The 13,309-nt window shown below is 39.2% G+C and overlaps 1 protein-coding gene and 1 long non-coding RNA gene across 5 annotated transcripts in view; one reads left to right on the forward strand and one right to left on the reverse strand.

The window, feature by feature from the left end:
• The window catches only part of LOC113054412 (homeobox protein cut-like 1), a 110,682-nt gene that overhangs the window by 8,083 nt on the left and 89,290 nt on the right, over positions 1–13,309 (reverse strand). Inside the window, exons 16-23 of one of the 4 annotated variants that reach the window (XM_026219947.1) lie at positions 12,744–12,824; positions 11,154–11,255; positions 10,603–10,689; positions 9,340–9,788; positions 8,131–8,463; positions 7,739–7,898; positions 2,405–2,683; positions 452–640 (exon numbers count right to left, since the gene is read on the reverse strand). In XM_026219947.1, coding sequence (XP_026075732.1) covers positions 452–640; positions 2,405–2,683; positions 7,739–7,898; positions 8,131–8,463; positions 9,340–9,788; positions 10,603–10,689; positions 11,154–11,255; positions 12,744–12,824 — 1,680 coding nt within the window. The remainder of the gene's footprint in view (positions 1–451; positions 641–2,404; positions 2,684–7,738; positions 7,899–8,130; positions 8,464–9,339; positions 9,789–10,602; positions 10,690–11,153; positions 11,256–12,743; positions 12,825–13,309) is intronic. The other 3 variants (XM_026219948.1, XM_026219949.1, XM_026219950.1) reach the window with 3 other exon arrangements.
• On the forward strand, positions 9,689–12,756 carry LOC113054418 (uncharacterized). Its single transcript, XR_003277376.1, has 3 exons — positions 9,689–9,810; positions 11,142–11,284; positions 12,632–12,756. It is a non-coding gene; the product is annotated as an uncharacterized LOC113054418 (long non-coding RNA).

A 13,309-nucleotide genomic window follows, 5' to 3' on the forward strand; every position in this document is an offset into this window, starting at 1 on the left:
TTATCCTTCACATTGGCTACTGATGTTAGCAGTTCCTGGTTTGAAACTAGCAGGTTTAAAGAGCTAAAACCAATAAATCCATCCCTAAGCTTCTTTTTCTTTACATGGAACCAGCCCAGATTGAGCATCAGCACTTTGTTATTGAAAAAAAGAGGTCGAAAGGAAACTGGAAACATAACCCAAATGAGCACTTTGTTTCAGGCAAACTGCTGCAACACAGCTCCATCATCAACTGAAAAACAACAACAACAAAAACAACGGGGAAAAAAAGAAAATTCCACACCAGACAGCCATCTTTAAACCTGCCAACTAAGCCCACACTGAACAAACCGTGAAGCACTTTAATAAACAATGAAATCAAAACATTTTGAAACAACACAGACAATTGCAAACAGGTGTTAGTTGGTGTGCGGCCAGACAGCGGCAGATGCCTTCAGAGGAGGGAGATTACCTTTCTTTTCCATGCGCTTCATGTCCATGAGCTTCTCCACGTTCCGTGGGTCCTTTAGCCACAGCTGCATGCGTACGAACGGCTCTCGGCCCTTCAGGCTGAGCTTGTGCCAGGGTTTGGGCCGGGCCAGCAGATCAGACACGGAGCCCTGCGTCAAACCCAAGATGCTCTCACCAAACAGACGCTGGCCTGTAGAGCAAACCAATCACATTTATCAAGAAACCTTCATATATGACTCAACGGTGGACAACCTGAAATTGTACAAATACTTGTCTTAATATTAAACAATATACTGTTTTATTATTAACAAACTTATTTTTGTGAAACATTTTAATTGAAGTAATCTGTGCTATTTAAACTTGGTTAGATTTGAGACATTTTTGATACGGTCGGAGGCCACTGTAGATGGCTATTTATTTATTTTGGGTCAATATTATTATTACTATTATTAATAAATAAATACAATTTAGGAACACTCTTTAACTTTCTTTAAGCGATTAAAAAAAATGCTTTAGAAAATGGATTTGGGCCGACTAGCAAACAAACTTTTAGCCAATCAGCAGTAAGGGGCGGGTCTAATCATGATGTGGAGAAGAGAGCCTTTAGTGCAAAGGATGGACATTAGCGAGCCGGTTAAAAAAAACAAGAGAAAAAAAGGCTGCAGAATAAAAGAAGGCTTAAAGGGCCGTTCACATATCGAACCTAAAAACGCGCGGAAAACGCTAGGCGTTTTTAACTTGATGCGGTGCAGACGCGCCTGGGAAAAATGAGCGCGTCGCACCGCGAAATTTGTATCAATACGTCATAAATAGAATGCAGAAGCAGTATGTATGTGTGGGGCGGAGCTATCAAAATAGGGGCAAGACCCTTTTGGGGTAGGGGCGTGTTTGTTCTGTTGATTTCGAATGTCTACATTGGCTTCCAGAAATCACTCACCCCACCTTTAATGTAAAGGCACTTTTAATTTGTGTTCACAAACAATTGCAAAAAAGAAACCTTCATATGAGCATGCTGCCAAAAATGCCACTTGAGTTTAATATTTTGTTATACCTGTTTTGAGGCTACTGTATTAATTTATTTTGGCCTGATATTATTATTAAAAAAATAAATAAATAAAGAGTTAGTGAGAACATGTTTTTATTGTGCTATGACATCAAAGTTTGATCAAACTAGCTCTGCTGATTTTGCTTTTAACCTCCACCTTTAAGACAAGGTGCTTTCAAACGGTTTTCAACAGCCGCTTAAGCTTTCAATGTTTTTTTTTTTTTTTTTCACTCGAAATAAAAGGCACCTGAATCCTCTTGACAATAACCGAGATCCATCTATGTTCAAAAAGGAAATGTTCCCCAGAGTAAAACAAAAGCCTGCGATCCCAGAAGATTATTTCTCTCTCTCCCCACAGACTCGTATCAACACAGCTGTCTTTACATTCTGCACTCTATACAGGTCGATACCACTACAGAGCACCACTAATCTTTACTGCTCCCGAGACAAAAATCACGTCGGGAAATGAGAATCTGGGAGATGAAAGAAACAGTCACAGTATCACGCTCAGGTATCATCTGTGCGATATATACGTATTCTCCTTTGTTATATTGTGTGTGATCACATGACTTCAAAAGAAGAAAGTGTGAGCACAAAGTTCACAAAGACAAAACTGGTGTTTTCGGCCAATTCTCTTTTGAACATGAGAACAACAGTTGGTGCGAGTTAAAACAAACAGTAAAGGAGAAAGTAGTGTCCAGCGTGTCACGCTCGTTCAACCTCTCATTAATTATGGCAGGGACATCGAGACAGTTATAGTGGACGGCCATTAAGAGCTAAAGCAGGACCAACCTGTCCTCTCATGTGGACATTATTATATGCATTGTCTCTCTAGGACGAAATACTATTGTCTCTAATAATGAGTCAAATTGATGGAATAATAGAAGGTAGGATTATTAACACACTCACCAAGGTTGTTATCTGTTAGAACTTCTTTCACTTTCTTAGTGATGGCGTAGGTGTCCAACTCGGGCGACATTGCTACCATCTCTTGTATGCTCAGACCCGCGTGTCCCGGCAGAGGTAACGGTAGAGGCGTGCCGGGCTGGGACTCGGAAGTTTCACTGGGCTCCTGGATGGACGCTTGGCACATCTGCTCCTCCTGCTGGCTTTTAACCGACTCTTCAGCCGAACTCAGAGGGGATTCTGGGGCAGGACTGCAGCTGGCTGAGGTCTTCGGAGTAATCTCTACGGAAACGAGAGGAACAGAATTAAAATGTAGAGCCAATGCAGCACGTGATCTCGTCCGTTCGCTGGGCATTACTTATCGACAGAAGGCCTGAATAAAGATCGATCTAAATATGGAGCAAGTGGCCAGTGAAACCTTAACCCTAACCAAGGTCTTCCTGCTCAGCAACAGGAAGTGATGGACAGTGACAGATGCATCATGTTATGCCAAGTCACAGCTTCTCTTGAAGCATAATAAGACAATTAAATTAACCAGTAAGAGAGACACGCACATTTGGTGTTCTGTGAATTTATAAGGTCTATACCAAGGTAGCTTCTCCAATAATGCTTATTTCTGGGTTTAAAGTTATAGTTCGCCCAAAAATTGTAATTGTTTGGAAGACTCTCCAAGCTACAAGGCTGAATTTACACTGTTGGTTAAAGTAGTACAATTTCTTATTTTTTAATTAATGCTATATTTCAGCAAGGATGCACTTAATTGATCAAAAGTGACAGTTAAGACATTAATAATGTTACTAAATTTCTATTTGAAATAAATGCTGATTTTACTTTCGATTCATTAAAGAACAGAGGGGAAAAAATGATCAGTTTCCACAAAAATATCAAGCAGCAAAACTGTTTTGATAATAATTGATAGCAGTAATACATTTTTTGGAGCACCAAATTATCATATTAGAATGATTTCAGAAGGAAAAGGAATAAATCACAGAAATAAATTACATTTAAAAAAAGCTAATAATATTTTTAAATTAAAAAATTATTCTCTTTTTCTATATATATATATATATATACATACACACACACACACACACATATATATACTTTGTTTAATTAAAGTGTTTACATTTTAATACTTATTTTTATATTTTGTATATAAAAGTGCAATCAGATAAATACAACCATGAATAAAAAAAAAAGATTTCTAGAAATTTGAGAGCTTAAATTCTTGTCTCATGCACAAAGAAAGAAAGTATGTTTTATTTTTGTTTTTAAAAGAAAATACAAAGTCAACTGTGTATGCCATGAAATAAGAGCAACTTAATAATGACCGAATTTTCATTTTGAGTGAATTAATCTTTAATACGCTGACATTGAGAACCCAACACTCTCTCTTATACTCTTTCCTTTCATTTCCCATCTTCCTATGCCCCTCTATTTCAGCTGGATTCTCTGATTCGTTGGCTGTGGCAGTGCAGTGCAGTGCTGGTGGTGAAGAGAGCATCGAGAGGAAGCGTCAGTTTGGATTAGCTGCATGCCGAGCTTGGGGACACGGCGAACAGAGAGCAGCGCGCTCAAGGCGAGGAGCAGGCAGTCATATCAGATCTGCAGCAAGACCACGCACAGCCTGGTGACAGTTTGACTGGCGGCATGGTCTGTGTGTGTGTGAGTGTGTGGGAGGAGAGCGAGGGAGGTAGGAGGTGTTTTAGGGACATGAGCGGGAATGACAGGATGTTCCTGTGACATGCTGCAAGTAACCAGTGTGTACGCGTGTGATAAAGAGGACGGGAGGGGCGGCCACATCTGGACACACAGCTGGTTAATGAAGCTATGTGTGTGGCCGAGCACACACACACAAACAGAGCTGGAATAAGCAGCACAAACGTGAAAGCCTACATCTGTCCAGCCCTAATTTTGATGCATGATGGGATTGAATCTCATACCGAACAGTTTAAACCGAACAGGTCCAAAAATATCCAATCAAGACGTTCTCAAACCTCAAACTTCAGCGTGGTCTAATGTTAAAGGAGGGTTTTAAAGAAATTAATACTTTAATTCAACATACTATACTATAATTCAACAAGGACACATACAGTTGATCAAAAGTGACAGTAAAGGCATTTGTGATGCAAATTTTATAATTCAGCTTTGCCATCACAGAAATAAATTACATTTTAAAATGTATTTAAAAAAAAAGTTATTTTAAATTGTAATAATATTTCACAATATTACGGTTTTTATTGTATTTTTGATTAAATAACTGCAGCCTTGGTGAGAATTATTTCAAAAACGAGAATAAACATGAAAGCCTTCATCTTTCTGGCCCTAACTCTGAAGCACGATGGGATTGCGTCTCATACGTGCACAACAAGTTTAAAGTGAACAGGTCCGAAAACATTCTAAGCTCAAACTACAGTGCAGTCAAATCTTAACTGAGTTCTGATTGGACGATCACAAGGACGGACTGACATTCAGAGGAGAGGATCTGCAGAGACTGATGAGGGGTCATGGAGTGCTCTTCAACTCACACACACACTCACACACCTACCTATGCATACACACACACACAAACCCTGGAGGAGAGCTTGTTTTAGCCCGGTTGAGTGTGTCGTCCTAATGAGGGTCAGTAAGGACAGGCAATATACAGGACACTTGCTAGAGGACAACAGACAGCGAACAGGAAGAACCTTGTGTAGTGTTGTAACATCTAGGATTTTAGACTTCTTTTTTCAACCTTTAGTGTGTTCCTTTTCTTTCCTTTAATTTTCCAACATGGTTTATGTGAAAGAGACCATTCACCCCCCAAAATTAAAAATGATTATTTCTTCAGTGCCTTTAGAGTAAAATTTTGAAGAATGTAACAATTTGCTGTGCATTTACAGTGAATGTGCAGACAAAAGAAAGCCAGTCATACTGGTTTGGCTAAACTTGAGGGTGAGTAAATGATGACAAGTTTCATTACATTTTTTTTTTTGTAAGCTATAACAGGCTCCCTTCTGTCTATAAATCAGCATATACCAATCGGTTGACCTAAATCAATCGGAGTCATCAGAAACGTCCTGTTTTAAATCCACACTGGCCTCTTTCTTGTGCCCTGCCACCATTTACAGGTTTTTTTTTGTTTTTGTTTTTTTGCTGAGGTGCATTAGCTCAGTGCTAAGTGCTCCATGCTGAAAGCTGTGAGGCACAGAACGGGGCAGCTGGAAGAAAGAAACCCATTACAGACGTCTAAAGCTTGAGCCATTATGGTGCCTGCTGTTCAGATTATCTACCAAATCGGTCAAGCCTGGCCAGTTCATTTAAACACACTTTCACCCCACACTGGCACATCACCACATGAATGTGTGTGTAAACATATATCCTTATACCTAGGTTAATATAGTTAATAAAATATTAAAGACATTTAAAAAAAATCACAATTTAAAGGGAATAAACCCCCGGAGCTTTTATAATATAATATAATATAATATAATATAATATAATATAATATAATATAATATAATATAATATAATATAATATAATATAATATAATATAATATAATATAATATAATATAATATACATTATGGTTCAAAAATTTGTGTCAGAATTAAAAAATTAATAATACTTTTATTTAAAAAGGATACCTTAAAATGATCAAGGTGTTATAATTCGGTTATAATTATAATGTTACAATATAATATAACTAAAAATAAAGAACTACATTAAAATAAAAAAACATTAATTTTCAAAATGACAATAATCTTAGATTTTTGTCTCGGTGTGTGTCTAAAATCCATCGTAATATCAAAGTTAATTGAAATTCTTCATAGTTTGCATTAAACAAGAAAATGGTGTGGCATTTACATTTCTGTTTAAGCTAACAGCCTCGTTTCCAAAGTTGACCATTTCCTATTCCTTTTAATCCCCGCCTATTGCATCTCCAGCTGAACTCACAGCTATAATATATAACTATAATATATAACTATAATATATAAACTTGGCTTAATTTGTGATAAAAATGACAGAGAAAGGCTTTTTTAAGTAGGACAGCAAGCAAGTGCTATTCATCATAATCGGCCTCGCACTCACACGCACAGCTTGACTCCCATTTATCATTCCATCGGCTGATTATTTGCATATTAATCAGCCACTGGAGCATGATGGTGCGCTCGGCAGCCAGTCACAAAGGAGGAGAGGCGGGTAATTATCATATATCCTGGTGCTGATGGGCTAATTGATTACAACAGCTCAAGGAGGCCCTTGAGAAAGCCCAGGGGGCCTTTTCTGGATGGCCCCTGTGAGACAAACCCCCCCTCCCCATCCACACTGCACCGATTTAACCCAACCCCCCAACGCCTTTCCTTGAAATCCAGGTCAATGGAAAAATAAAAATTGATGACTGCTAATAAACGCATAACGGGGTTTAAAAAGGCCTTGAACTGCAAAATAAAAACTAGATTTTTACATCTACTCTTTTCTACTTATCTACTTTTACATAACTCAAAATGTTAGATATACACATCCATAGTACAAGCAACATGGATTAAATAACACACCAAGGTGTGCTACTTAGGTTTAGGGGCTTGTTCGAATCTTTAACCCTAAGTATGACTGCTAATAATAACATAGCGCTTTAATAAACATCTCAGATCGATCACCAGAACACTGTTGTCCTAGCAGAACGATTGCACATTAAAAGTGGGTCAACAGTATGATCCTGTATCCATTTAGTCATGAGTAATTTCAATTCTCCCACCAGTGAGGCTGAGCGAGGAACAGCTGGCTGAACTACACTAAGATTTGGTTTGCCTTCGGTCATTTATTCAAGCTAGGCTAAAACCAGTATCTGTCTAACTGTTAAAGTAATGCAGACATTAATATTTTCAGGAAATGTAGATTTTCTTCTTGAACTGCATCTCAGAGTGCGCTATATTAGTCGGACATATATTATTAGTCATCCATTAAAGTCAAAATGAAACCTTTCAGAATGAAACGAGATTCTCAATCCAGAATTGACTGGATTGTCAAAAAATGGATGTCTTGTGATATTTTCAGTGTTAGATATTTGAGAAAAGACTAGTTTTGGCGAGGAGCGGCGGATGCGATTGGTGAAAAAGAGATAGGAGGGAGAGTTCTGCATTCTCGAACGCCCATGCCAAGTGATAAGGAAGCCGAATGAATGGTGGCTTTGATGGCAGCTCAGGATGCGAGGAGTGAAACCGAGAAACCAAAGCCACATCAGAAACTAGAAGCTTTCACATCCGTCTTGAGGCACTATGCATTTTTCTCCGTATAGATTAAACTCAGTGACATCTACATTTGAGTGTGTGATGGTAAACAGTGATGGGGTGTTACCTTGTGTCTGTCCAGGCATTGGCAGCAGTGCCTGGCCCAGCTCTCCGTTCAGCCATAACTGCATGCGTATAAACGGCTCTCTCCCTTTCTGTGTGAGCTTGCTCCAGTGCTTTGGCCGAGAGAGCATGTCGCTCACGCTCCCCTGAGAGAGGCCTAGCACCTGCAACCCACACAAACACACACAGGCACGCACACAGGAGATATGGTACATCAGATTCAGAGAAAAACAGAATCAAATACGAAGAAATTTCATGATGCAATAAGAAGAAAGTTGCAGCTGGTATTACAAACTCATAAATTTGCAAGTATTAAAACGAAACCAACATACGAGTGCTCAAATCGTTTCTTAGTGGGCAATCGTTGGAAGCGTATCTGATGTGAAAAGCACTGACCTTCTCGCCAAAGATTCGCTGGCAGATGCCATTCTTGGCTAGTTTGTCTTTGACCTGCTGTGTGAGATCGACAGTGTCCACTTCCTGGTACATGTAGTACTCGTACTGCTCAGGTGTAAGCGGGGGCACCACAGGTTTGGCGACTTTGGGGAGGGACAGTAAAGGCGAGGAGGAAGGCAGTGGGCTGCTCTGAGGGGTCTCGCTGCCGCTGGGCATCTGCAGACTCAGCTCTGAGCTCTGGGAGTATGGGGACTCTGAGCTCGGCCAGTCTTTCCAGTAATCCAGAGAGGAAGCAGGAGCCACGGGCGCAGTGCTGCCCAGCCGAGGGAGCTTCTGGTGGGGACAAATAGCAAAAGTTGGGGTTAGCCATATGAGGAAACTGCATGTGGCTTAAGGAGGAGGAAGTGGGCTATTCTGGTATGCAAGGGTGAGAATATTCTGACTGGACTGATGTAAAGTAAACATAGCACTTATGAATGAAATGTTATTCTCTGTATGCAAAATAGATGTTTTGGTGGTTGCTAGCATATTGGTGTGCAGTTGCTAGGACGGAGGATTTTGCAGGGTGTCAAAGGGGGTCTAAGGGTGTGCTGGGGTCCGCAGAAAAATAATATATATTTATATATAAAATACTAAATTCATCATTATTCCATTAGTTTCATTGTTCTTTCTTGCATAGATAAAAAATATAGTGTCAAAGTATTAACAGTATTGTTATTGTTAACTAAAACTATTAAAATAGTTTTAATTAAATGTAATTGTAAAATGTAAAAATAATTTAAAATATAAATATTACATAAACTAAAATTGCCTTGGCAAAAAAGAAAATAAGCTGAAGTTGCAGTAGAATTACCAAAATGAAAATAGAAATAAATTAAATCTTAATATAAATATTTTATAACTGTTTAAGGTTTAATATTTAATTAATATTTAAAAAAAAACTAATAAAAATAAAAAAAGCACTAAAAACTAAATTTAAAATGAAAAATAAAAATATAAAAATACAATGAATGATTAATAAATACCACAGTTATACTAGTAAAAAGAACACTTAAAGTCATCAATACATTAATAAACTGTAAATATTTATACATGAAAATTCTACAGTAACATTTAAAAGAGATTCAATTGTAAGGGATATACAGTAGAGGTAATACTGTGGGTATATGGGGATATGTGGCATCAAAATGTATTAAAAATGCACTATACCTCCTTGCTATCCTCTTGGCCGTGTGCATCTTCACTAACAGAGGGCTGCCCAGTTCCGCGATGCTCAGAGAGACCTGTGCTCCACCAGTGCTCCCTCCAAGAACCCCCACCTAAACCTCCTCCACTCTCAGAGAGACGTCCGAGCTTGGGCACACCGTCCACCCCCACATCTGAGACGGCCACCTCACCCATCTCCTTCTTCACTCCACTGTGGAAGTCCAAGAGAGGAGAGGTGGAGGGCTTCTTCAGAGACTGAGCAATAGGGGTGTATGGGAGGGTGGAGAGCGGGGAGCCCAGGAGCGAGAGATCAGTCGGGGCCATAGAGTTGGCCTTCAGTACAGGCTCCAGAGCCACCTGCTGGGCCTCCATCTCCCTCCGAGCCTGCTCAAGGATGGAACGAATGTTCTCGTCGGAGCTGCTGGAGGAGGACGGAGGCTGAGAACTCTCAACTGCAGGAACAGAGGAGAACATGTAAGTGGTCACAATCGGTTTTATCTATAAATCACCATATTATTACTCATAAAAGAGAAAAATTTAAATTCTGGCGTTATTATCTAATCCTCGTGTTTTGCAAACCCTTTCCAAACTTTCTTCAGTGGAACAATTAAAAGATACAGTGACTGCAAGATGTTAAGCTAAAAAAAAAAACAAGAGTACAACAAATTTAATTTTAATTTTAAATTTTAAATGTTTTTTTTTAATTTGTTGTAAAGACTACTGTTATGATACTCTTGTGGAGTTTTACATCATTTTTGGAGCTTGAAAACCCCTAATCACATACTTCTAAAGTGTGGAATTGAGCAGCGCGAACATTCTCCAAAACATCTTTTTTTTTGTTCCACAGAAGAATGAATGTCATACAGTTTGGCAAAAACATGAGGGTGAGTAAATGATGACAGAATTTTTGTTTCCTTTAAAAGGTACCAATAAGAGATTGCTGCCCTATGCTACCCAATAATACTTCTGAATAAATTTGGAGTTTAATGTGACATAATTTACAAATATTATATATTTTAGTTTCAAATAAAAAAGTTAAACAAAGACGTCTGTTTTCTGTGAGTTACGCCGTAAAAGATTTCTCAACGTCAATCTCAAAATCATTTTTTTACTGATGTTAATACATAAACCACACATCGCTCATTGGTACAAATCTCCATGGCTCAGACTGATTTACGACAATTTGAAGTTCATTGGAAGCAGTAGCGCTCTTGGTATGGGGGGAAATCTTGGGGGAAACTTTCAACAGACAGCACAAAACCTCACCAAGTCTTAGACTGTGTGCATATATTTGGAAATAGCTGCCCGACCCTCTGTGGTAACCTGATCGCCGATGCCTCTCCCCCACACCGTCTGCAGTGGCAGGTGGGGAAGAGACAGTTAGTTTAATTCCGTTACACAAGCTTGGACAGGAAAAGGTAAAGGAGGGAATTTAAACACTCAAAAACAGGGGGGATACGACTCAGTATGTTATTGACTGATATAATCACTTGTTTTAGACAGTGCTTGTTCAAAAATCTGCATTGCAATTACAGTTTTAGCCAAAATACACTATTATTCAAAAGTTTGGGGTTAATAAGTTTATGAAGTCAGTCTCTCTACATTTACTTGATCAATACTATAGTAAAACAGTAATATGATGAAATATTATTACAATTTCAAATTGGAGAAAGTGAATGCAAGAATGATGGTATTCAGGTGGCGACAGTGACCTAACTATCCTACAGGAAGTAAAGCTAACTGATTGTGGGGAAGTGGAGAACACATGTGAATGCCTTGATCATTCCTTGATTTCTTGATGACAGAAAAAGACTCGCCTGCTTTCTGCACTTGCAACTCTCTCTTTGCCTGTTCCAAGATGGACTTGATGGCTTCATCGGAGCCGGTCTCAGGCGTGCGGATCCGTGTGGTGATGTTACCTGAGAAGACACGAGAAGGACATGTAGCTGTGAGTGACACTTCATGTGTAAAAACATTTAGTTCAGTTTTGTCTTGAAATATGTGACCCTGGACCACAAAACCAGTCGCTGGGGTATATTTGTAGCAATAGCCAAAAATACATTGTATGGGTCAAAATTACAGATTTTTATTTTATGCCAAAAAGCATTAGGATATTGAGTAAGGATCATGTTCCATGAAGATATTTGGTACATTTCCTACTGTAAATATATCAAAACTTATTTTTTGATATGCATTGCTAAGAACTTCATCTGGATAACTTTAAAAGTTATTTTCTCAGTATTTAGATTTTTATGCACCATCAGATTCCAGATTTTCAAAAAGTTGTATCTCGGCCAATTACTGTCCTATAAAAACAAACCATGTATCAATGGAGCTTTCAGATGATATATAAATCTCAGTTTTGAAAATCTGACCCTTATGACAGGTTATGTGGTCCAGGGTCACCTATACAATCTTTAAACTGTTGCTATTTCTGCATGACAAAGCAAGAGCTCAAACAGATGCAAACACAAGCTTATTCTAAACAACAAATTATCCGATACGCTAAAATAAGCCTGGCATTTTTTTATTTTCTGAAATTTCAATCCTGCAACCAAACTCAAAGGCACAAAACTAAAAAACCATTAGCAATCGTTTGCTTATCTAAAATATTGTGTATCAGCACTTGTGCTGCCCGAGGCTAAAGCTGCAGTTCCTGTGCAAGGATTGAAACCTTTTCCTGTCCTCCACAACAAAGAGATGTAAGATTTGGAAAAAATCCATGAGAAACAACAGAGCTTGTGTGGAAATATCATTAGACAGGCCGGTGCAATAATAATAAATATGGAGAGAGTGAGAGAGGGAAAAAGTGGAAGAGGGAAAGTGCCGGATGAGCAGTGGGCAGCAGGGCAAGGTCAGAGTCACTGGTGTGTGAGGAGAGCAGCTGGACGTGTGTGAGGTGGATGTAATGCTCTCTCGCCCTCTCTCTCTCTCTCACACACACACACAGGGGTGGCTAGCCACCCACAGCGCCACCCTGGGGGAGACGCAACCACCAGTTGTAATGTGGTGGCACTGTTGATGTGCCTGAAGGATTCTGCCACACACACACACAAGCTGACCACGAAATAACAGGACAGACTTCTCAAGGACCTCCGTGATGGAAAGTTACATTGGTTCAGACATGATAACACTCACACACAGTTTTTTTTTCAGAGCTTGAAACTAATCTGTGAAGTCAAAGGTGTAGCATTTATTGTAAACAGCTGTCTTCCGACAGTCTGAACGAGATCTTTTTAAATTCAGGTCACACCTCTTCCAGCCCTGTCCGTCTCACTCACTTGTTTTGCAACAGATTCCAGGCCAGAGATTGAGAAGAAACAGACCAGCACAACAAAAACATACAAGACACAGCGGTTCTGAGACTGGAGAAACCCGGAACACGAGAGGGGAGGCGTGAGACAGACCTGGCCGCGTGGAGCCTTCCGAGCCGGTTCTTCGCTTCGGAACATCCTGAAACACTCTGTTCAGGTTCTGGCCTGGGTTCTCTGTTGGAAAACAAGTGGCGGAAGATAGAAATAAAGTAAGACCAAGCCCTAAACTTCTCCAATCATCTCCAGGGCTCAACAATAAGAATGACCCGAGAATGAGAGATTTTCTTTTAGGCCTTTTAACAGAAAAGTCACCTGACCTACAGGTCTGGTATATTTTACATTTGCAAATACCTTGCATTTGGAATCTGATTTCTGCTGATTTAGCTAACACAGATTAAGTTTTGCCATATTTGCGAGAGAATGACTAGCCTTCGTCACAACAAATCAGTTAAGTTTCACACCACATGCAATCATTTTCCAACAAAAAGTATGAATAAATCCATAGCTTTCAGTTACACTGTAGTTTTACAATTTCCAGCTATTACTGAAAATAAAAATGAAAAAATCCTTATTGTTGAGCCCTGATCTGAAATGGTTGTCAGAATGTCTTCACAGTCAGTTTTGAGAGCACTTAGTAATACTAAGCCAAAGTAATACCT

This window comes from Carassius auratus, chromosome 35, assembly GCF_003368295.1.
Source record: "Carassius auratus strain Wakin chromosome 35, ASM336829v1, whole genome shotgun sequence".
NCBI classification, from domain to species: Eukaryota; Metazoa; Chordata; class Actinopteri; order Cypriniformes; family Cyprinidae; genus Carassius; species Carassius auratus.